This window comes from Pagrus major, chromosome 16, assembly GCF_040436345.1.
Source record: "Pagrus major chromosome 16, Pma_NU_1.0".
Taxonomy (NCBI): domain Eukaryota; kingdom Metazoa; phylum Chordata; class Actinopteri; order Spariformes; family Sparidae; genus Pagrus; species Pagrus major.
This window is the reverse complement of record NC_133230.1, coordinates 7,097,193-7,119,065: the sequence shown is the minus strand read 5'-3', so window position 1 is coordinate 7,119,065 and position 21,873 is coordinate 7,097,193. Positions and strand designations below refer to the sequence as shown.

General features: G+C 42.4%; 1 protein-coding gene across 2 annotated transcripts in view; it reads right to left on the bottom strand.

The window, feature by feature from the left end:
- pcnt (pericentrin) overlaps nt 1-21,873 on the bottom strand; it is a 37,301-nt gene that overhangs the window by 3,431 nt on the left and 11,997 nt on the right. Inside the window, exons 19-56 of one of the 2 annotated variants that reach the window (XM_073482938.1) lie at nt 21,686-21,805; nt 21,519-21,597; nt 20,452-20,556; nt 19,929-20,040; nt 19,794-19,834; nt 19,567-19,701; nt 19,207-19,444; nt 19,012-19,084; nt 18,158-18,611; nt 17,834-18,031; nt 17,634-17,705; nt 16,507-16,611; nt 16,002-16,154; nt 15,142-15,288; nt 12,659-12,819; nt 11,884-12,056; nt 11,506-11,687; nt 11,215-11,377; nt 10,761-11,003; nt 10,046-10,278; nt 9,703-9,810; nt 8,656-8,676; nt 8,033-8,269; nt 7,752-7,925; nt 7,494-7,646; nt 7,083-7,262; nt 5,943-6,968; nt 4,215-4,385; nt 3,868-4,057; nt 3,254-3,588; nt 3,038-3,140; nt 2,686-2,858; nt 2,333-2,599; nt 2,083-2,234; nt 1,758-1,887; nt 727-1,518; nt 419-607; nt 115-333 (exon numbers count right to left, since the gene is read on the bottom strand). In XM_073482938.1, coding sequence (XP_073339039.1) covers nt 115-333; nt 419-607; nt 727-1,518; nt 1,758-1,887; nt 2,083-2,234; nt 2,333-2,599; nt 2,686-2,858; nt 3,038-3,140; nt 3,254-3,588; nt 3,868-4,057; nt 4,215-4,385; nt 5,943-6,968; nt 7,083-7,262; nt 7,494-7,646; nt 7,752-7,925; nt 8,033-8,269; nt 8,656-8,676; nt 9,703-9,810; nt 10,046-10,278; nt 10,761-11,003; nt 11,215-11,377; nt 11,506-11,687; nt 11,884-12,056; nt 12,659-12,819; nt 15,142-15,288; nt 16,002-16,154; nt 16,507-16,611; nt 17,634-17,705; nt 17,834-18,031; nt 18,158-18,611; nt 19,012-19,084; nt 19,207-19,444; nt 19,567-19,701; nt 19,794-19,834; nt 19,929-20,040; nt 20,452-20,556; nt 21,519-21,597; nt 21,686-21,805 — 7,807 coding nt within the window. The remainder of the gene's footprint in view (nt 1-114; nt 334-418; nt 608-726; nt 1,519-1,757; nt 1,888-2,082; nt 2,235-2,332; nt 2,600-2,685; nt 2,859-3,037; nt 3,141-3,253; nt 3,589-3,867; nt 4,058-4,214; nt 4,386-5,942; nt 6,969-7,082; nt 7,263-7,493; nt 7,647-7,751; nt 7,926-8,032; nt 8,270-8,655; nt 8,677-9,702; nt 9,811-10,045; nt 10,279-10,760; nt 11,004-11,214; nt 11,378-11,505; nt 11,688-11,883; nt 12,057-12,658; nt 12,820-15,141; nt 15,289-16,001; nt 16,155-16,506; nt 16,612-17,633; nt 17,706-17,833; nt 18,032-18,157; nt 18,612-19,011; nt 19,085-19,206; nt 19,445-19,566; nt 19,702-19,793; nt 19,835-19,928; nt 20,041-20,451; nt 20,557-21,518; nt 21,598-21,685; nt 21,806-21,873) is intronic. The other variant, XM_073482939.1, reaches the window with a different exon arrangement.

Sequence of the window (21,873 nt, the reverse complement as noted above, 5' to 3'; positions counted from 1 at the left end):
AGATTTACTGCAGTAATTAATCTCGTAAAATCGGTTCATGGACAGCTGTTGCAATGCGATGTCATTCGTTTCTCTTACAACAAAATTGTGCAAATGAACATGTCTTCTACTGACCTTACTGTTGCTGATCACGTCATTGATGGGTCTGTTTTCAGTTTCTGCCGTGACCTTGGTGAGCTCATCCTCCACGCGCCGCAGCTCACGCTCCAGGCAGGTGAGTCTGTGTTTGAGGGTGGCTCTCTCCTGACTCAGTGATGTCACACGCTCTGTCAGCTCAGAGTTCTCCTTCAACAACGTTTCCAGCAAATTGGGTGATAACGGCATGGACGGCATCTACGATGAGAAAAGTACACTCGAGTTTACAGCTTTACATGCATCAAACTGTGATGATAGTACACTGTGATAATCACTTGTTTACCTGCTGGTTTTGTTGTGCGCTGCCTGCCTGGAGATGCTGTGACGGTGCAGCCTTGTGTTGCTGCCCTGTGGTTCGTCCAGACAGCCTCTGAGCAGCCATCTCTCTCTCCTCTCTCTCCAGCTCTGCCAGAGTGCGCTGCAGCTCCTGCATGCGCTGCTGGTCCTGTTGCCTCAACAACTCCAACTCACACTAAAGTCAGAAATAAAGCAGCGTGTTTGCTTATTCAAATTTATCTTAAATATATGTGAAAACATTGAGAAAAGTAGTGGGTATAGAAAGAAATAGTAACTAGGTTTGTGATATTTTACCAGTTTGTTGTTGGTTCTCTCCTGGCGTCTCTCCCTCTCCATCTGCTCTTGCCTCGCCTTCCTCCTCTCCCGCTCCCATTGCTCCTCCCTCTCCCTCTCTTTGTCCTTCAGAAGTCGCAGTCTCTCCTTCAGCTCTGCTAGCTCCACCCCTTGGCGTCTAGACCGCTCTCGCTCCACATCCAAAGCACTGCTGGCTTCCTGTTTCTGCTCCTTCAAGGTCTCCATAGCGACACGATGTCGGGTGGCGGCCTCCTGCTCCCTCTGCAACTCCTCCCTCTTCGTTCTCTCCTCCTCTTCCCATTTCCTTTTGCTCTGCAGTAGCTCAGCCCTCAGTCTGTCCATCACAGATGCAAGCTCCTCCCCCTGCCTTCGCTCCTGCTCTAGCTGGGTGCGCATGTCGGAGATGAACTTCCGATCTCTGGATGCATCCGCCTCGTGTCTGCGGTTGAGTTCGTCCACCTGCCTGGAGCAACGGTCTCTCTCTTCATCCAGCCTCCTGTGAGCCTCTGCGAGCTTAGAGTGAATTTCTGCTGAGCGAGATTCTGCTTCAGTGAGGAGACGCTCAAGACGAGTCTTTTCTTGCAAGTTGAGCTCTTTTTGGTGAGCAGAGAGTTGGCGTTCATCTTCTAGCTCCTTCTGAGTGTCGTCTACACGTTTCTCCAACAGCACACTGCGGGACCGTTCAATCTGGAGCTCCTGTCTGAGGTTGCTGCAGGCCACTCTCTCCTGCTCCACCTGACTCTTCAGAGTCATGACCTCTGACCTCTGTTGCTCAGAAGATACTTGCAACGCCTGGAGAGGAAAGAGGGAAGGTCATCTTTCAGAGTTTTAAAAAAGAAAACTCACATACACTCTGGTTACACGCTCTGGATTCCTCACATTGTTTGGTCTTAAAAACTCACTGTAGTCTGCTACAGGTAATTCTATCAATGTTTTTGCTGGCCTCTGGCTATTAGTTTACCATTTGACTACCAGCTTTCATATGAGGATTTGCAGTATATTCAGTTGCATGTTTTCAGTCCTCATCTTACCCCTCTCCTTTCGTCCTCCTCTCTTTCCTTGCGAAGACTCAGAGCTCTCTCCTGCTCCAGTTGTTGTTGAAGCTCCTGGACTTTGGTCTGCTCCCTTCTCATAGCTTCTTCACCCTGATCTACAGCCAGCCTGAAGAAAGCACAATCCTATTGTTACTTTTTTATCACATTTGGTTATCTTATATGAAAGCATGTTTGCGTGTGTGTGACAGAAACATGGTGAGGAACAAGAACAAATAGCTGATTTCACCCAATTATTGACAATAGACAGTGTAATCTGTTTTTGTATAATATGTCAAGTTGTGGAGAAGGTGTGCTTGAATACCTTAGTGACTGTATTTTGTTCTTTTGCTCTTGCTGAGTGTCATGAGCACATTTCAGTCGTTTCTGGCTCTCCTCCAGCTCTGCCCTCAGTTGGGCTTCAATATGTACACTGAGCTGATCTCTGTGCCACTCATCATCACCTCTATAGTCAGTCTGAGAGAGAAAGGAGAAAGTGATCAGCACAGATAATCAATAGAACCAATATAAAATAATAATTTCACTAGAAGTCTTCTGAAATCACAGAAACTCACTTGTGTGTGTCTCTGGGCCATCCGGCAGAGCAGCTCTCGGAGAGCAATCACAGTCTCCTGCAGTGCCCTCTTCTCCTGCTGCCAGCCCATGGGGGGGTTAGAGGATGATTTGTCCAGTAGGGTGCAGCTTTCTTCAGAATGATGCTGTGTCTGACTCAACGAGAGGGCCTTCAAGTCCGAGAGGTGGGGCTGGGTTGAGGAAGTGGCACGACGCTGGGACAAGGTGAGAATTCGGCAGCTTTCTTGATACACTTTCTTCAACAGACCCTGTGGAAAGACGGAGAAAGAAACTGAGTGCAATCAAGCTTGCTGTCAAATAAACAAAATCAATGCTAAATATAAATAAAGCATACCTGAAGCTCAGGTGACAACAGGTCATCACTGTAACTCATACTGCCTGCAGCACTATCTGTGTTAGCTGTGGGGTTAATTCCTCGGCAGCGGAGATACTCAACAAACTGAGCATCCAGCCTTTCAGTCTGTTCCAGCTCCACTCGCAGCCTTGCACCCAATTCTGAACTCACATCTGACACACGAGAGATCAGGAAAAGGTTAATTCGAAAGGTCTGGTGATATTCTACATTTTTGTTATTGGCAATGTTCAGAAAAAGACCAAAACCCGATACAAGTAAAATATATGTAGCCAAGGCCAATACCATGAAAGTATTCACAGACAACAGTCTAGCTCAGTGTGGAAATACTCACTGCTGCCATATCCATCACTGGCCCATTCTGGTGCTGACATGGAGGAGGTGGAGTCAAGAGGAGATGGAGGTGCCGTTATGTCGAGTCCTTCCAGTTCACGCACCTTGGGAAAAAAAGTTTTAACATATTTAACCACATCTGAACCAAAGAAAAAACAAAAAGCTTCTTACAAAACGCCCAAAACGGTACCATGTATGGAAGTGTTAGACAACATACTCTGTCAGTGTCCAGTGAGTCAAGCGTGGAGAAGTTGTCAGAGACTGACACAGAGCCTGGGGAGTGGGTACTCTGCGTGGCTGGATCTGGTGTGATGGTCCTGGAGTGTGGGGGCTCCATCACAACCCTGGGAGAGGTCTTGATGTGGGGAAGATCCAGGCCAGTGCTGTTCAGAGCGCTGATCTCAGAGAGACGAGAGCCCAGAACAGAGGTGTGAAATCGCTCTGGGATTCTGTCCTCGGAGCACTCGAGTCTCCTTAAAACCTCTGGAGAGCTCAGAGAGGCTTCATCCCGCGAGATGCTCACAACCTCCTCAAAAGCTCTGTGAGAAATATCTGACAGATGAAGGAAATAAAACATTTCATTAATATAATACATTTCTGTTATGCCACATTCTTTAGAGATTTCCTTGTGGAGTTTTAGACCTCCAATAGCACTGTGGAGCTCTTTTTTCTTCCCTGCTTTGTTTATCTTGAAGGAGCACTCAATGTATCTATACAATAAATTGAAGCAACGTTTTCTGTTAATTAAACTGAAACCCACGACTAGACCAACATCACTTGTGCAATAAAAACATTACAGAGTGCTTGTTTGAGGCAATATTTAGTTCTCACCCCTCTGTGGGTATCCTTGTTTGTGAGGATGTGTGTCCTGCTGGTGACAGTGTTGTCTGAGCTGTTGTAGTTCTCTCTTCTGATAGGCCAGTTCCTCTTCCTGTACAGACAGGTCTTCTTGTAGAGCTTGAAGCTCTGCCTTCAGCTGCTGGTTATCAGTCTCCAGGTCAACCAGGGCACGCTCTTTGGTCTGACAGGGCAGAAATATGTGACATTAAAATCCAGCTGTCAATCTTAGAATGAATCCAGTACTGCCACAATTTCAAATCTCACAACAAACACTGGATCTCTACAGAAAAACACAACTTATACATGATATTCTGTACTTAGTTGTCTAATATTCCCACCTGTCCTTCCTCATGTAGTTTTTCAGCTCTTTCTGTGCTGGTACTCAGACCCTGTTTCACCGCAGTCAGCTCTGCCCGCAGAGTCTGATGCTCTAATCTCAGTTTGGCGAGCTCAGCCTCCTTCTGTCTCAAGGCAGTGTCTGCTTTAGCCAGGGTGACCTCAGCATGGGTCTGAAAGGAAGAGACACATTCTGTTTAGCAGCTAGAATCAACATGACTAGCTACACTTAAAATCAAAACCCTGCATGCACATATCACATTTTAGTTTTATTTTGTTCATAAGTTTCCTTTACTCTGGGAAAAGTCTACTACTACTAGTGTTTACACAAGAGCAGCATCAGATAACTTGCTTTGCGGTCTAAACAGAGATTTAATGAATAACACATGTACTTGATTTAACGAATAACATGTTTTTAAATCTGATTCAGTCTTTTAGGTCTACTGCTTGATACCGCTTAAGTACCCTATAACAATGGCTACATTTGCTAAAAACAACTATGAACTCATTTCAAACAGATCAGACTACAAAGACGTGCAGCAGCCGAACATATGCACTACAGCCTCCATGCATTCCTGGATTGTAAGAACCACAACTTCTTCTTACCACATCCTGCCAAGAAACGACGTAAAGAAATGAAAAATAAAGTGCATCAGAGCTTTAAAAACAACGGCTCACAAAGATTTTCCTCCTGTTTCCTCATTTAAATGTCACTTCCTCTGTGTTAGTAAGATTCTTCCGTCTCATGACCGACGCTGTGATGACGTGTTACGACAGTTAACTGTAACCAGATGTGGTCTTGCCTGCAGCCGCTAGAACAGCTGTACACTAGCAACAAAGCAGCAGCAAGGTATTTCCTCTGCAGACATGGGGCCTGTTGAAGCAGGTTTATAACCTTCTAAGTTATCTGAATTATATTGGTGAGTAAAAACCCAGATTGCCATCAAACTTGGAGCATAGGCTGAAGAAAAAGTCCCGTTCCACTTCCTCTGACCAGATTAAAGATCCGGTCAGTACTTTCTTGACCACAGAAATTCTAAATAATGTATATTCTGAGATATAATGACAGTTTAAAAGACAAGGGATTATTAACATCCGTAACGTATATCGCATTGGTAGGTAAGGTAGTATAGTTAATAATAGTTAAGAATTGTGTGTTTCACAAAATTTAGTGATTTAAGGGAGTCTGGGGACTGTTTTTCTAGTTGTCTTTACAATTTACTGTACTAGTATTTGTGCATGTTAATGTCTTTAATTTAGTGTAAATAATGAAATCAGTTGAATCAGTGTGTACAAAAACAAACGGGAAGGTACAACGATGCCTCGACATACTGTCACATCTCACAAAAGGAAAAAACAACTTAATGTATTGCATTCAATGCCGAATTTACAAGACGTGAATGATGTAGAATTAGTCATAACTGTCTCGCGAGTCTGGGGATTTTGCTAGTTCGATGTGTGGTTGAAAAAGACAATGTGTTCACAAACATCTGCTGCTCACATTGGCAGGTTAAGAAAACCTAAACATGTAATTTGCATTGCAGTGAAACAATTATGTAAACCAACATTTTAACACCAACAAATCTTAGGTGGTTATTTTGTACTTTACCTTTACTAAAGAGGCATCATTCAACTGGAAAATTATGAGGTTGCAATGTTGTGGTTTTGGTTTACATTTGTTTGTGCTTTTAACAGTGACAACAACTGTTAACCTTTTAGCTGACACTCACCAGCACTTCCTTTTGAGCCTCTTCTTGACTGATTTCCCTCTCATTGTGCTGAACCGTCAGGTCCTGGATACAAGCTCTCATTGAAGTCACTTCCTGCCTGAGCCTTTCAATTTCCTCCTGGAGTTGCCCCTCCCTCCTCCTCAGCGCCTCCCTTTCAGCAAAAAGCTCTCCCTTTACAATCTCAAGGGTTTTAATCTTTGTCCTTTCCTCAGCAACCAGCTCCTCCATGTCCACCACCTCAGCTCTTACCTCCTGGATTTGTCTCTCAAGAGTGAGACTGGTTGCTCTGAGGACTTCCATTTCTATTTTCATTTCCTGCTCCTTTGTTTTTAGAGTCTGGATCTCGCTCACGCTCCCCTGTTCTTTCTTTTGGAGTTCTGTAATCAGAGAGCTGAGGTGGGCGTTCTTCTCATGCAAGGCGCTCACCTCCTCAGCTTTAATTGTGTCACTGTCAATCTCCTCTTCAGATAGTTTCTTCTTCTCCCTCTCCTCTCCTATCTGGGTTTTGACCTCCTCCAGCTCAGCTTCTTTGTCGGTGAGGAGATCTTGAAGTTTATCTGCCCTCTCCCGCTCAGCTTTCAGCCTCTTTCCGAACTCCTCCCCGTGTCCTCTGTACTCCTCCTCCTGGGTGAGCAGTAATCGCTCCAGTCCTTCTTTCTCTGCCACTGCTGTCTCCAGCTGACTCTGAAGAGCCTTCAGTCGAGATCGAAGGGAACGAGATGAGGCAGAATGAGTCAGACTGAGCTCTTGCTTCAGGCTGTTCGGCCCTCCCCTCCTCTCTTGTTCCTGGATGGTGTAGTGGTGAGGTTCTGGGCTGGGAGCTGGCGAGGGGTTGATGCTGTCGCCGTCCTGAGAGTCGCTCACTTCGTGCAGGTTGGGGCCTAATGTGGCGAGCTCTGCCTGCAGCGTGCTGATGACCTCATGAAGGCGCTCCTCTTCTTCCTGTTTGTCCTCACGCACTCTCATGATTTCAGACTGAAGGTGTTCCACCTGTGAATGCAGGTCCTCCAGCTCAGCCTCCAACACCTGTTTGTCAGAAAAGATCAAAACAATTAATCAAACTATAACATTTTTCAGCGTGGCGTCAACTATGGGAACTTCCACAGTGTCAACATGTATTCTGTGTGTACTTATTCTGACCTTGGTGTCCCTGGTGTTCTCCAACTCCTGTTCCAGTTTTTGAATCTCACTGTTGAGGTGGTCGATCTCCTGATTCTTCTCCTGGAGTAATGCTGAGGGGAGGGCATCTTCCTCTGGATCCTCCACCTTGCGTTGCTCCTCGTTCTCCTCCTGGAGTATGGTGAGAGCAGACACATTCTCCTGCAAGCAGAGATGTACACACGTATTTTAAAGGCTGAGTCTTGTGCTAAAAGTTCTCTAATAGCCAGTCTGATTTGAAAAGAGGTGTCTTTATACAGAGACTCTAAAAAACATTCTTCCAGCAGAAAAGGAAGCTTGTTGTTTTGTGCTGATGTCCAAATATAAGTTTGACTTATAAAGTAGCAAAATATACTAGAAAACAATTTGGTATGAAGACAAAGCAGCACTTACCTTTAGGGCAGCAATCTGTTCTTGGAGCTCATTCACATGGGCTGCATTTTGATTGGTCAGCAGCTCCAGCTGCAGTGTGAGGTGTTTTAGTTCAACTTCTTTGATGCTCAAGTCCCTCTGCACATTGTCCAGTTGGCCTTGCAGGAACTCGACCTAGAAGACAAACATTTCTTATTAAATAAGGCTTATAATATATTCAAAGCTCTATGATTGCACCATAGTTCTTTGCTTCTTTGCTTTGCATAAACTCCTACAGACCTCTTGCTCTTTGCTGTGCAGGCTCTCCTGAGCAGTGTCCAGGGCATCCCTCAGTTCCTGGGTGGGGTCACGCGTGTTGTCATGGTAACAGTGTCTTGTCTCATCCAGTTTGGACTGCAGTGCGGAGATCTGGAGCCTGCTAGACAGCTGCTGCTGCTCCAGTGCCTGCTTATCCTGACAAATAGTACATTAATGAGAGAAAGAACGCTCTGATGCACCCTTGCATGAAGAGCAATTTTCATGTTTACATACAAGACAGTTTTAAGTGTGTATTTTCATACTTGTGTGAGCTCCTGTTCTCTCAACTTCGCTCTGTGGAGCTCTTGTTCCAGTTGACTGACAGACCTGTTACTCTCCGCACTGTTAAGCAGTGCTTGCTCTAGCTCTCTGATTCGCCCGGCTAGCTTGTCTATCTCTTCATTGCGTTCAGCAAGGTCGCGCTGGGCTTGCTGATTGGCTGCAAGCAAAGAGGTGTGGTCCTCTGTCTTGTCTTTGATGATAGCTTGTAGACTCTCCACCTGCAGAGACACAGAAGGAACAACATTTTGTGATAACAAGTTTCTGGCATTTTTAGCAAGCAGAAAGAGATTTGCGGATAGAAAATCTACATCATTTGTAGACAAATAAGCCATTCCAGGTCTGCAGCCACTGGTACAGAACATTGAAGTTAAGCATTCCAGAGAGAAGTGACGTGTAGGTGAAAGACGAATGAAGTGCGAAACAGAAGCAAATGGATATTAGCAAACGGATGATGAAATAGGAATGAATGTAGAACTCAGGACAAGCACATTAAAGCACTAACAATTCATCTATGGATGATAGCACAGAAATAATGATGTACAATACACACCATGCAGAAGAGTCAGAGGAGCTAAGAGGAATATGCTACAGTCAGATTTCATACCTGCAGAACCAAGTCCTCAAACTACAGCAATCCGTTCGGCACAGGGATAAACACATGGCAAAAGTCAGGCTCATTGTTAAACAAACAATGCATTCATCACTTCAACCTCTTCGAGTACTACAATATATACTTCAGTTAACTGGGTGTAGGGGTGTCACAATTTTGATTCCAAATTGAAAATCGATCGAAATGAGCTTTCGATTTCGATCATCCAACTCAATTTTGAAGTTCGTTTGAGGTGTTTTTAAGGTTTTGGGTTTTTTTTCTTTCATAGACGACACAGCTACCTTATCAGCAGCCTGCAGGTGGACTTCCAAATACTTATGTGTGCACAAAGACAATCAGCTGATTGGTACTGGAGAGAACTCTGACAGCGTCAGACAGACAGGTTTTTTTTCCAGAGATCCTTATTGAGTTAAGAGGTGAGTTTAACTGTGGGGGAAGAACTGAACCGAAATTAGAGCATTGTTTATTATCTTGTTTGGGAATAGGGTTTACTTTGGACGGATTTTAGAAATGAAGTCTATAATAAACTGAATTCCCATCTTTTATTTACTGTTGAGTCCCCCAGGTGTTTTTTTTCTTTGTGGAACTCTGAAATCATTATTTTTGATGAGAAATATTTGAACTCATACCCCTAACATGCAAGAAGCCACCAGAATAAAGGCAAGCTGCTGTTGTAAAATACCCCCATCTTTTTAAAGAATAATTTGAAAATTTAAATGACATAGCATAAAACAAATGATCTGGTGATCTTTACAAATTCAGATGCAATCATTTTAATGCAAAGCCATCAGAGCTAAAAAAAATTTAATCTGAATCTTGGATTTGGAGAATCGTGACACCCCTAATTAGTTTATAATCCAATCAGCAATGCATTGAACACTCACACAAAAAAACACATCAAAAAGGCACACACACAAACACTGCAAATGCTGTACATCTTTATCTACAATTAGGAGCAATTTGTACATTACTGTCCTGTTGAGAATTATTATTTGATTAGATGTTACTGTGTGCACTTGCTATCAAATGAATGGCCCTCACCCTGTGTCCCTTGTTATCCACACTGGCTGTCTGTCTGAGTTGGGCCTCCAGACTTCGGATCTCCTGCTGGAACTCGTCTCTCTCGTGTTCACGCTCCACAGCCTGCTCCTATATGCGTAGGAACAGGTTATGTCAAAGATTGCGTCCACTACATTAAGCATTTACATGAGAAATTGTCTATGATGCTCTAAAATAACACTGGAAAGACAGTGAAGTGAGAATACAAGATCGTAATTAGCATTGTAAGTGTTTAGACAATGAAAGAGAATTTTGTGAAGAACAACACTTAATAAATAAAGGATATTTTTAAATTTTCAAATTATTTCAACTTGTAAAAACTCACCTCTATAAACTGCCGGTCGTGTTTCAGCTGTTTCTCGAGTGCTTGGACACGCTGGTTGAGGTCTTCAGTGTGGATCTTGTGGTGCTGCTCCGTCTCCAGGCCCTTGGTTTCCTGCTCTTCCAGCTCTCTCTCAAGGGCCCTGAGGCGCAGGGACAGAGAGCTGTGGTCCTTCTCTGCCTGCCGCTGCAAGTCCAGCCTGTCCTGGGCCAAACGCTCCGTCTCTGCCAGGAGAGCTTGAAATAGAAACAAGGAAAGGTTAGGGCAATAGTTTAAAAAAGAAAAAAATAAACAGCAAGATATAAGAGAGGAGTTAGAAAAAATACACAGCTATTATAACATACTGTGCCCTTCCTCCAGAAAATGCATTCTCTTTAACAGCTCTCAACTAGATCATTCTTTAAGAGGTTAAAATGACACAGCACGCAAAGAGCCTTTTCTATAAGCTTCTGGCAATGTCAGTGTTACAAACAGCAATCTCACACAGCACTGCAAATATACTGCGTATTCATCCCCACCCCCTCAGCACACACTCATACTCCACTCTGACCCACAAACCTGTATCGGGATCTAAATTGAGCCAATGGCCTACGGAGAAAAGACACATCTGAGCACAGACATTATATAAGTGTGTGGTCAAGCTCACAAACAAGGTCACGTAACGTTTTATGCAGACAGAAAAATGTGATTTTGTCCTTTTTGTGCTCACTCCACTCACCTTTCTCCCTCTCTCCCAGGCCGGCGGAGAGATGCTCCTTCTGGCGCAGGAGACGTGTGTGCTCCTCGCTGAGCTCCTGATGTTTCAGTCTGAGGCTGTCCAGCTCGGCGGTGATGCCCTGCATCTGGTGAAGTTTCACCTTCAGGTCCTCTAGCTGCTCCACCAGTTTCTCTTCTTGTGCCTCTTTCTGCTGCAGAGACTCCTCCAAGACTGCCTTCTCAGCCACGTAGCCATCCAGAAGCCCTGAACAAATCATGCAAAGTCAAAAATTTGATGTCAATAGAAAAACAAAACACAGCAACAGAAATAGCCGACTTATGTTTAATCTTCAGTGCAAGTGATGAAATTGGAGCATAGGCAGAAGAGCAAGGCGTATTAACAGTCATTGGATTAACTACTTTCCCCTTGCAGCATGAGTCAAGTGAAGCAGAACAAACGAGGATACGTTGCTCACCCTCTGCCTTGTGTAGCTCCAGCTGGAGTTGACTCTTCAGTTTCGCCTCCTGATCGAGCTGCTCCAACAGAAGCTTGTGCTGCTCGAGGAGACGGGTGGAGTCTTCTCTGCCCTGAGAGAACTTTTCCTCCAGAGAAAGGTGGACATCATGAGTCTGCTCCAGCTAGAGAAAAAGTGAGAAACTCACAATTATTAGGCGGCTGACAATACTATAAAATGGGGAAAAAAGCAATATGAAAGAAGGTTTTTGTGTTGATTGTTGAGATACCAGTAGGTGTATACATCCTTTACCTGCGTGTTGGCCTGGTTGAGCAGCTCCAGCAGTGTGTCCACAGTGTGACGCAGTCTGCCGCAGGCGTTGAGAGCTGCTTCTTCTCCGCCAGGATTGAGCTGAGTGTCTGAAACCAGCAGGCTCTCACAGAGCAGGTGGGTCAGCTCAGGGTCATCTGATGACAAGTCTGCGACTGAAATACCTGTAAAAACAAGTCAAAATTCATTGTTGCACTGATGCAAATATTTTAAACTGGATCTAACATTATAATTCATCTCTTAGTATATATGTTTATAAAACACCTTGCAAATTAGACTTCTGCCACAGCTAAATGTGGTTCTTTCAGCTCAAAGCCTCACATGCACTGAACTGTTAGAATGAATCAGAGGCTAGCAGACCTGATTCTTGTGCGTCTTTGTTCCCCGTTAAGCTCCTCTGATGGGTTGCCTGCTCAGATGTTTTGGCTTTGGCACTGATCTTTTGTCCAATCAGCTCTTCCGTTGCGATTGTGCTGCGAATCATCTCGATCAGCACCTTCCTGAGCTTTTCGTTGGCCTGGTCCAGTTTACGTCTGGGAAAAACATCAAGACATATCAGAAGAATATACAAGACTATACATGACTATACATGACTATTTAGGAGTAGAGCCCCACCAATACTTGATTTTTGGGGCCGAGGCAGATACAGATATTGCGCAACTGAATCTTAAAAAAGGTTTCCATATCAGCGTTTATCGGGCAACATATGCATACAAATATATCCGTGATAGGCCAATAAACACACTAGTGTCCCACTTATTGTTTAAGTCTAAACAGATGTTCAGAAACAATCATGCATTTCCAGGTTTAAAGAAAGAAAAAGTGAAATAAAATTAAAATATACATTTAAAGCCATGAAGTCTGTGTAGTACCAGCTAGACCTCACCTCACTCATCCCCTGGGTTAGGAGGGCTTACTGGAGGAGTTTCAGTCTTAAGTTGCCACTTGCAATATCATACATTTTACTGAAAAACCTACAATTTACCAGGTAACGTTAACTGGCATTAGCACATTTTTGGTATTTATTTCTTACTGTAAATACACATTTCAAAGTATAAATTCACCAAGCTATATTACATACCGTTATACATATGAAACAATGCATACAGCAGAGAACACATAGAACATCGTTTACCTTTCCTCTTTAGCAGTCTGTAAGTCGTCAGTGAGCATCTTTAGAAGGTTGCCTCCCTCCTGAGTCTCACGCTCCCTTCGTTGGAGGAGAGTGTCCAAAGTCTCCATCTCTGCCCGCTTTCCCTTTAACTCTCCCTGCAGACAGCCAACCTCTGCTTGCAGCTGGAAAATAATGATAGCTTGTTAAACTCAACTCAACAATAAACACAAACCTATTAACTGCCCCACTCCCACTTGTGCTATAACTTCTGTAAAAACTATCCACGAGTGCAACTGAGCGCCAGAGAGAGGAACAACAGATGTTCAAATGAACACCTCAAAGACTGGCTCAGTGCCAACTCATTCTCTTTGTTCAAAAGTCATCTGATAGTCTCTATCACAGGAGAAACAACATCCATCAACAACCCATCAGCCAAGAGCATGACAAAAGCAGAAAGCATGTTATGTATTCAAAAAGAAATCAAAACCAGATGTCGTCTCTACATAAGGGGGATTTCTCTCACAGTCAAAAGAACAGTACCATTACCGAAAATATGCTCAACTACAAGACAAAAAACACATTACTCCTCCTCTAACCAGCCTAAAGCATACATGCACACACGTACTAACTGTAGTCATCAGGCATCCTTTGGCAGAGACACTGTGGTTAAGAGCCAGGTCAGTGTAGGATTAAGGCGAGCCAATGTCTGGATTCCCTGCTGCACTTCGAGTCTTTATCAAAGTTGTCTTCTAGGCCTACACAAATTTCTCTTACCTTTCGCTCCTCGACCCCTTCATTCTCCCCCTCTGCTTTCACCACGACTTCCCTCTCTTTTTCCCTCTCCCTCCCGCCCCCTCCCATCAAACACGTCTGATGTAGCCACCTGCCTCAACAAAACAATGCTGTTGCCTTGACAACAGCGCCCTCACAACCTCTCATAAGCTCCTCTTTGCTACCCTCATGGGTGGGTGTGGGTTAATATCTCACTACCAAGCCAGGCAGGTGCCATGGAAACAAATGTATACATGTGTATCAGGCATGTTTATGCCAATTGTGCCAACACGATTTATTATGGATTCACATCCATAAATCACATCTCAACAACAACCAAAGGACCAATTAAAGTGTAATTATATATTCTGCATGTGCCATTAGAAGCAAAAAATAAAAAATACTAGAAAGAGACAGAAATGTGAATGAATTAGAGGTCGACCAATATGGCTTTTTCAGGGCCAATACCAATAGATTATTAGAAATCAAGCAGACTGAAGACTGACATTGTGGACCGATATTCATTTTCAGTAAAAATGAAACTGCCAGCGATGGAATAAACTTAAGTGTAATTTACTCAAGTACTGTTCTTAAGAGCAATTTTCAGGTGCTGTACTTGAGTACTTCCATTTTCTGCTACTTTACACTTCCTCTCCACTACGTGTATTTAATAACTTTAGTTACTGGTTACTTTGCGGATTCAGATTATACAGTGTTTATAATCTGTTAATGTATGTGTTTCCAATCAGATAGTGTCATAGGCAAGACATCGTGTGAGAGGATGCTGCATCAGAGCCAGCAGAACATTTTAAATTAGCTTAATTTGTTGCCAATCTGACAGAATACAGAATACTGATACAATAATCGGAAAAATTCTGAATATCGGCCCAATAATCGACCACGGCCATTAAACTTTCCTGAAACACAAAGTAACATCTTCAAATATCTTGTTTTGTCCAACCAACAGTATAAAACCATAAGGTATTCATTCTACTATCACATGAGACAAAGAAAATCTCCGCAATTAAGAAACTGGAATTTTAGTCATTTTGGATTGAACAAATACTGAAAATATTAACCATTTATCAAAGCAGTTGATCATTTTTCTGTTGATCTACTCATCAATTTATCATTTCATCAGTTAAATTCAGAGCTTCAACCATGACAACATGACCTTTTAGTGCCTTAGCACCCAAACAACACAACCCACATGGCCTCCGCAGTGTTGCCGGTCATCAAGTCACACCCATCCTTCTCTCTCACTCATTTCTTCTCTGCATCTGCTTTCTAAGGCAAAAAATGCCCACAAAAATATAATCTTAAACACTCCAGATTAGTGCAGTGATTCTTTGATATGATAATCTCTTCTCAGGATGTAATCCTATGTAAGGAAAAGAGGCAAATCCAGCCCATGGATGCAACAGAATGATGCTTCCCTTAATCTCAATTCCCAGACCTCCCATTTTCTACGGGCCCTCAGTTTAGACTGTAAGTCACTAAAACTTCTCATTTATCTCACTGATTTTGAACCACAACGCATTTTATAGTCTGAAGCAAAGTGAAGCTGCATGTGTCGCCTTTTTCAAGATTATGAAAATAACAATGTAAAAAAAACACCAGAATAGGTAGGGATTTTATGCGTGTACGTGTGTGTGTGTGTGTGTGTGTGTGTGTGTGTGTGTGTGTGTGTGTGTGTGTGTGTGTGTGTGTGTGTGTGTGTGTGTGTGTAGTACCTGGGCCACCACAGCATCTAGCTGCTGCAGTTGGGCAGTGAGCTGGCTCATTTTGCCGGTGTAGCTCTGCTCTTTCTCCTCCTGTTCAGATGAGAAGCTCCGCCTCAGGTCCTCAAGCTCCACCTGCTTCTGCTCTTCAAACTCCGTCTTCAAAGAAAGCAATGATAATGGTCCGTCAATTAAAATATGCAGCACATCATTTTAAAAAGCTGCACTATAGTGTAGGTTTATTTGTTCCTCGGCTAAAGAGCTATCTGACCATGTCTCTCAGGCTTATGGCTGACTACTGGCTTGCACATTTCAGATGGTAAAAAGCCAAATGTCTGAAAAAAAGTACCTTCAGCATTAAAACCTTCTGCATCAGAGGATAAAAAGCTTAGATCCGTCCATTTAGCCACTGTTCAGATGGCAACAACACAAACACATGCACAGTCCGGCAGATTCAGAGAACAGAGAGACAAGAACACTTCTGCATATATGATGGTGGGATTATGAGCAAACTGGGTTTGAAAAAAGCTCCAATGGGACAGAGTCCAACAGAAAGAGCTGTCCCTATGAATGAACTGGTGCAGCTGGAGCTTAGAGAGGGCAATGCCACGACACACACACAAACACGACAGCTCTCTATATAATCCACAGCTATTACATAATGATCTTTCAAGCAGGCACTCTGGCTCAAAAATCACACAACTTAAAATAAAACAGGAAATAGTATTGTATTTTTAACATGAAAATAAATAATTATATGTAGAGAATATGACGGCCTTAGTGGTGAAAGAATATTAAAGATCTTTAGCAAAAAGAGCTGCCCACACTGTCATCTTTTTCCTCATCACTCAGCATGTTTTTTTGTTTTTTACCTTCAGTTGATTAATTCTGTCCTGCAGTCTCTCCTCCGATTGGACTTTGAGGAGCTCCACCTCCTCTAAGAAGTGCTGACGTTGCCTTGACGACTCCTCTTCAAGCTCCCTGCGACATGCCTCCAATTCTCGCGCAGACACTCCCCTCAACTCCTGCAGCAGAGAAAGTCAAGACATTTGGTAAACTAAATTGTGCGTGTTTTAGTTTTGGTTGACTTGAGTCTCAAAGTAGGGAAATGGTACTTGTTTAATACCACAACATCCAGTTTGTCAAATGGTCACAGTCATAGTGCTTCTCTGAAAATATCTAAATAAGTACTCTGTGCCTCCGCACACAAATACACCATTATAAAGGATGAACAATAACTCTGTAATCCCTTCTCTAATGGGCTGTAAAAGCCATAGAAACAAGGACTCTACTAAAAACCATTAGAAACAACTCGCCAGGCTCGACGTTAATACACCCTGTAAAAGACTCATTCTCACACACATGCTCGACACACACCTGCAGCTGGAGTTGGTGCTGTTCGATGAGTTGCTCTTTCTCAGCAGTGTAGGACTGTGAGAGCTCCTGAAGAGCAGTGCTGTGTTGTTGCTCTAGTTCTAAAACCTGAGAAAACACAGACAGAACAAAAGACAAATCAGATACTGCTAACGATCAAAGCTGGAGAGAGAAGGATATAAAAGTCAAAATAAACCATAGCGGAGGTTGTTTGTGTATCTACCAAACACTTAACTCATATCCTAACCAGGGAAAATGAATGACATGTGCTTATAATCAAATTACAATGCTGTAACAGCTAACAAATTACCTCTAAGATTCACTGCCGAAGCATTCAATTAAATTGATTTATTGAATTAATTAACACCAGCAAAGGGGTTTGCAATATTGATAAAATTCCTCATCACAAAAGAGCTGTAATATAATATATTAGTAAATTGATAATTGTATAGTGACATATTTCATAAAAGTCATTGAAAAAAAAAAAAAAGCTTACAGATTCAATAACTACACAGCTGCTTTTGATAAATCCACTGAATTAAATACCAATCAATTTAAGTACTTCATCACACAGATGCGAAAACTAAGGTCAAATGCAACCAGAGATTTATCGTCTCATAATGCCCAATCCCACATGATTGTGGTGGATTGTGAATTGTGATTCTGTCTAGCCAGTATAATCTAGCTTCTTACAGGTTTCCCACCTGAGTGAGATGCCCTAAAATTGATTTTTGCATTTATAATCTTTTATTTTTAAAAGAAAGTTAGGAATGACTGCATTCATGCATCGTTCCCTCAGATTTGCAGTCATTCCTAACTTGAAACATTTCTTCAGACTTTAAAAAGACCACCGCCACAAATATATTCTCGATCTGAGGAACCTTTTTTTTTTTTAATGACTAGATACTGAAGACTTTTTCAAATAAGTTAAAAATAAAATCACACTTAAATATTTTTTCCCCCATTTATGTCAGCATGTAGACTACAAACTATTATGTTGTGCGATTACATGTGCTAAGATTGTCCAAACATTATAACCAGTGTCCTCATGTGAAGACACTTAATTTTTGCTTTTTTAGGAGATTAGATAACCAAGTAATAGTAGGGATGAGTAGGGAGTGTGTAATTACCTGCTTCTTCAGGGTCTCCAGGGCTCGGCAGTGTTCCTTATCTAAGGCCTCTTTCTGAGCAGCCAGCTCAGTCTGTAAGAACAAATCATGAAAGAAAAAACAACAACATTAAGATTTTAAGTCAGCAGTAGACGTTTTTAATTGCCTGTGTTTCACTAGTTAATTGAGTAATAATTTCACGACTGTATACCAGTTCTCACCTTGTGAACGTGGCTGAGCTCTGCTGCCATGGCACTAAACTTCTCTATGTGCACCTGAGCCAGCTCTTTCCTCAGATCCTCCCTGGTGGACAGCTGCTCTGCGGCATGGCGCTCCATTGTCTGCCTATGTTCCGACTTCTGGCAATTCAGGTCTTGACGATGGCTCTCTTCAAGTTGCACAATTTCATCCCGCAGTGTCTGAGATTGAAAAGGAAAATAGCATTGTAAAGTAAATACAAAGTGAGAAGAATTTCTTAAAGAAATTCAACCATGCCAACATAAGGCTTCACTTTTTGTTTTACTTGTTATAAATTGTGTCCTTACTTGCACTTCCTTCAGATATGTGGCCTCCAGAGTGTCCATATTACCCAGCATTCTCTTTTCCAGTTCATCCCTCTCTTCCTGGTGTTTGCGAGCTAACTCGGCTTCTAAAGCTTCCAGCTGAGCCTGACTGGTCTCCTTAAAGAGGGCCTCCAGACTTTCAAGGTCTGCCTTTCGTTTGGAATCGACAGCCACTTCCAAGGCAACAAGCTCAGTGTTGTGTTTGGACTCGAGCTCAGCGGCCATAGCTGTAAGCTGATCTCTGTGACTGGCACTGAGTGAATCTAGTTGTGCTTTGTGTTTGGCATTAAGTGCATTCATCTCTTGGGAGTGTTTGTTCAGTAGTGTTGCTCTGTCACTTTCCAGCTCAGTTTGATGCTTGCTCTTTAGCTCTGCCAGAGACATTTCATATTTTTGGGCCAAACTTTGCTCCAACATGGCTTTCTCCTCTTGGAACCTAAACACAGACAAGAAAAAAAGGCATCAAACTGTAAAAAAAAAAAAAAGGCATTTATGTACCGTGATATACATATATCAACATTACACCAACAACAAACAAATGTAAAGGTTAACCTGGGTGGGTCTAGGTAGGTATTTATTTCTTGTGTTGTTTATTCATTTAGTTTGTCACTGGTCTTTGGAAAATGAAAATGTTCAGTATCTGTTTATGGTATAACATGTTTCCACCAATAAAAAAAGTTGAATTCAAAGAAGAACAAAAAAAAGCCTTTTCAAGGGTGCACAAGATGAAACATGAGATGTTTTTGCAATGATTTAAGAAAAACCATGACAGCAGCACTGAAAATACATGAAATCAAACAAGGCCAAAAAGATTCTTGAGCCTCAATATAGCTCACCTCTCTTTGGCTTGGCGTAGCTCATTGTCATACTGGGCCTCCAGTCTCTGCCTCACTATTAAAACCTGTGGGCCTTGAAGAAAAACACATCATGTTACTAATTGATGGAGAACCACTACTAATGTATTCCATTTCCAAAACACTCTGTCGGATCCGACTGGCAGCTATAAAGAAGTAAATCTACTGACGACTTACTCTCATCGCTGTCCAGTGCAGCCTGTAGAGACTTTAACTTCTCCTTCTCCTCATGAAGTGCTTCTTCAAAATGCATCCTCTCCTTCTCCGTCTCTCTGTCATGGTCTGACTTCAGGGCAGATAGCTCAGCATCATGCTTCTCTTGGAGCTCTTCTCTCAGCCTCTTCATCTCCGCCTGCACATGCTTCCTCTCCTGTTTCAGAGCTTCCTCAAGAAGAATGAGCTCCCCAGCAAACTCCTGTGTCAATTGTGGAACATATATGTAAGTAACATGCTTTTCATTCCCATATTGCATCATTAAATCTGTGTGTCAGTATATTTTTACCTTTTTAGAAGGCAGGATTGTGCATGAGTGTGTACCTTTTGCGTGTTCCTTTGCATTTCTACAGTATGTTCTTCACTCAAGGCAGCCAGTCTCTTCTCCAGTGTGTGGATGATGGTCATCCTTGTCTGTAGCTCCTCAGTGTAACACCACATCCTCTGTTCCACCTCCACCTAATTAAAATGACCAACAAATTGCAATATACTATACACCATGAACTCATTGTCTAATTAGCTTTTTTGATCATCTGATTATCTTTTCTCACCTCAACCTGCCGTGCTGCCTCCAAACGAGCTCTGGTAAGCTCTGTCACGAAGACATTTGAGGAGTTATTCAACTTCTTTAAATTCTCAAAACCAAATGGCATGTTTCTATTCCTAAATATGCAGTTGAGAAGTACCTTGTAAGTGACGGTCAGAGAGTTTGGCTTTGAGTTGTTCAAGCTCCAGTGCATGACGAGTCTTCATCTCCTGCAGCTCTTCATAGTAGTGGTCAGTGAGGTCTGAGCGCACCTAATGAAGAAAGTAATAATACAAAAACATTAAATGAGACAGCAAAGGTGCCAGCATACTCAAACAGAACTTCTCATCGGGCAGTCAAATAGCTCCTTAAACCCTCTCTGCCAACATCTTTCTGACACTGAATTGGGGGGCTGGGGGTCCTGATAATTCAACATTTACACCCTCTTCTTGCCGTGATTACCCTTCTGTTCAATGGTGATAAAAGGAGCCTGGGTTCGAATTTCTCTCTAGCTGTCTTTTCTCATTCTTGATGCAACTATTTTGTCTTTTGAAGTAGTTCTGAACGCACATAACTTGACCCTGAGTGTACAGTGTGCCAAAAACCTCCCTCATATTAACTTCTTATTCTGTTTTTGTGAAAGTAGAGGCATTATAGATTGAAGGACTGAGTTTGTGTCTAACCTCTTGCAGCTCTTCCTTAAAGGAAAGAGCCATAGAAGTTCGAAGATTGGATAGCTCCACGGTGTGTTCCTCCTCCAGCTGAAGGCGCAAGCTATCAAGTACTTCCTGGATGGGACATAACATAATAATAATAATATTAACTTTACACTGCATTTTATGTATGAAAGTGTTTTACAGTATGACGTTCAAAACAAAACCAATACAAAAAGACAAATAGGTTCATAAAAATGGAAAAAGATTGAATAAAAAGGCAGATGCATAGAAGTTGTTAAAAAAAGAGAGATAGAAACGTACAATATTAATTAAATGCCTGCCTGAATAAGAAGGGTTTGAGCCGATTTTTAAAACTGTCAACAGTGCTTGCATATCTAATCTAACTGTGCAGGGTGTTCGGCAGTCTTTGGGCATAGTAGCTAAAAGCAGCTTCTCCACGTGTTTTGTGGGCTACTTTGGGGACAGTTAAAAATACCAGAATCAGAGCTCTCGTTGGTTGACAGGGAGTTAAAAGGTCCAAAATGTAAGACAGTGCTATGCCATTAAGAGTGGGAACGGGAAGCCAGTGTAGGGTAGCTAAAACAGGAGGAATGTGCTCTCTCTGCCTAGTTTTTGTTAAAATCTGGCAGCAGAGTTCTGAGCTACTTAAAGGTTTCCGATTAACTTTTTTGATATGCCAGAGAAACGGAAATTGAAATAGATGAACCTGCAAGTAATAAAATAAACTTCTTCTTGCCATCCTGCTTTGTTAAGAACAGCGTTACCTTGGCAATTAGGAAAGAATGCCGTCTTTATCAGCAGTCTAATTTCTAATATGGCCCTCAAAGTCCAAAATGACACCAAGACCTTTAACCTCTAACTTAACTTTGGTCTGGTGAGCCAGGTTCCCAAGCCTATTAAAAAGTGCGATGCTTACGGTCAAAAATAATACCGTCAAAATATGCAGAAAAATGAACTCCGAGCTGGAGACATCATCATGATTCTATGATGCAACATTTGCAAGGCCAATTTTAAAGCACTCAAATTCACACATTTATGTAGTGACAGCAGGTCTTCACATAGTACGTGCGTACCTGGTGTTTCTCCAGTTTGAGGCCAATATCAGAAAGCACATGATCTTTTCCCTCTTGAGCTTGGATTTGAGATATGAAACTGAAACAGAGACCAAAGGCACTGATGATAAAATAATTGTATAAAGGTTGTAGTATATGTATCAGGTCTTACATAGGGACATCCATACCTGTCATCTGAGGTTTTAAGAACAGATTCCTCCAAGGCACCTTCAACCAGCCTCAGCTGAAGCAGAGCAATTTCCTCTCTGTAGTTCTCCTCTGTTACCCGCAATCGCTGCTCAAAGTACCTAAAGAAGGATGAGGTAAAGCATGTATAACTAGAACGGAGAGTGAAAAGGTATAAAGAGGAAAACTG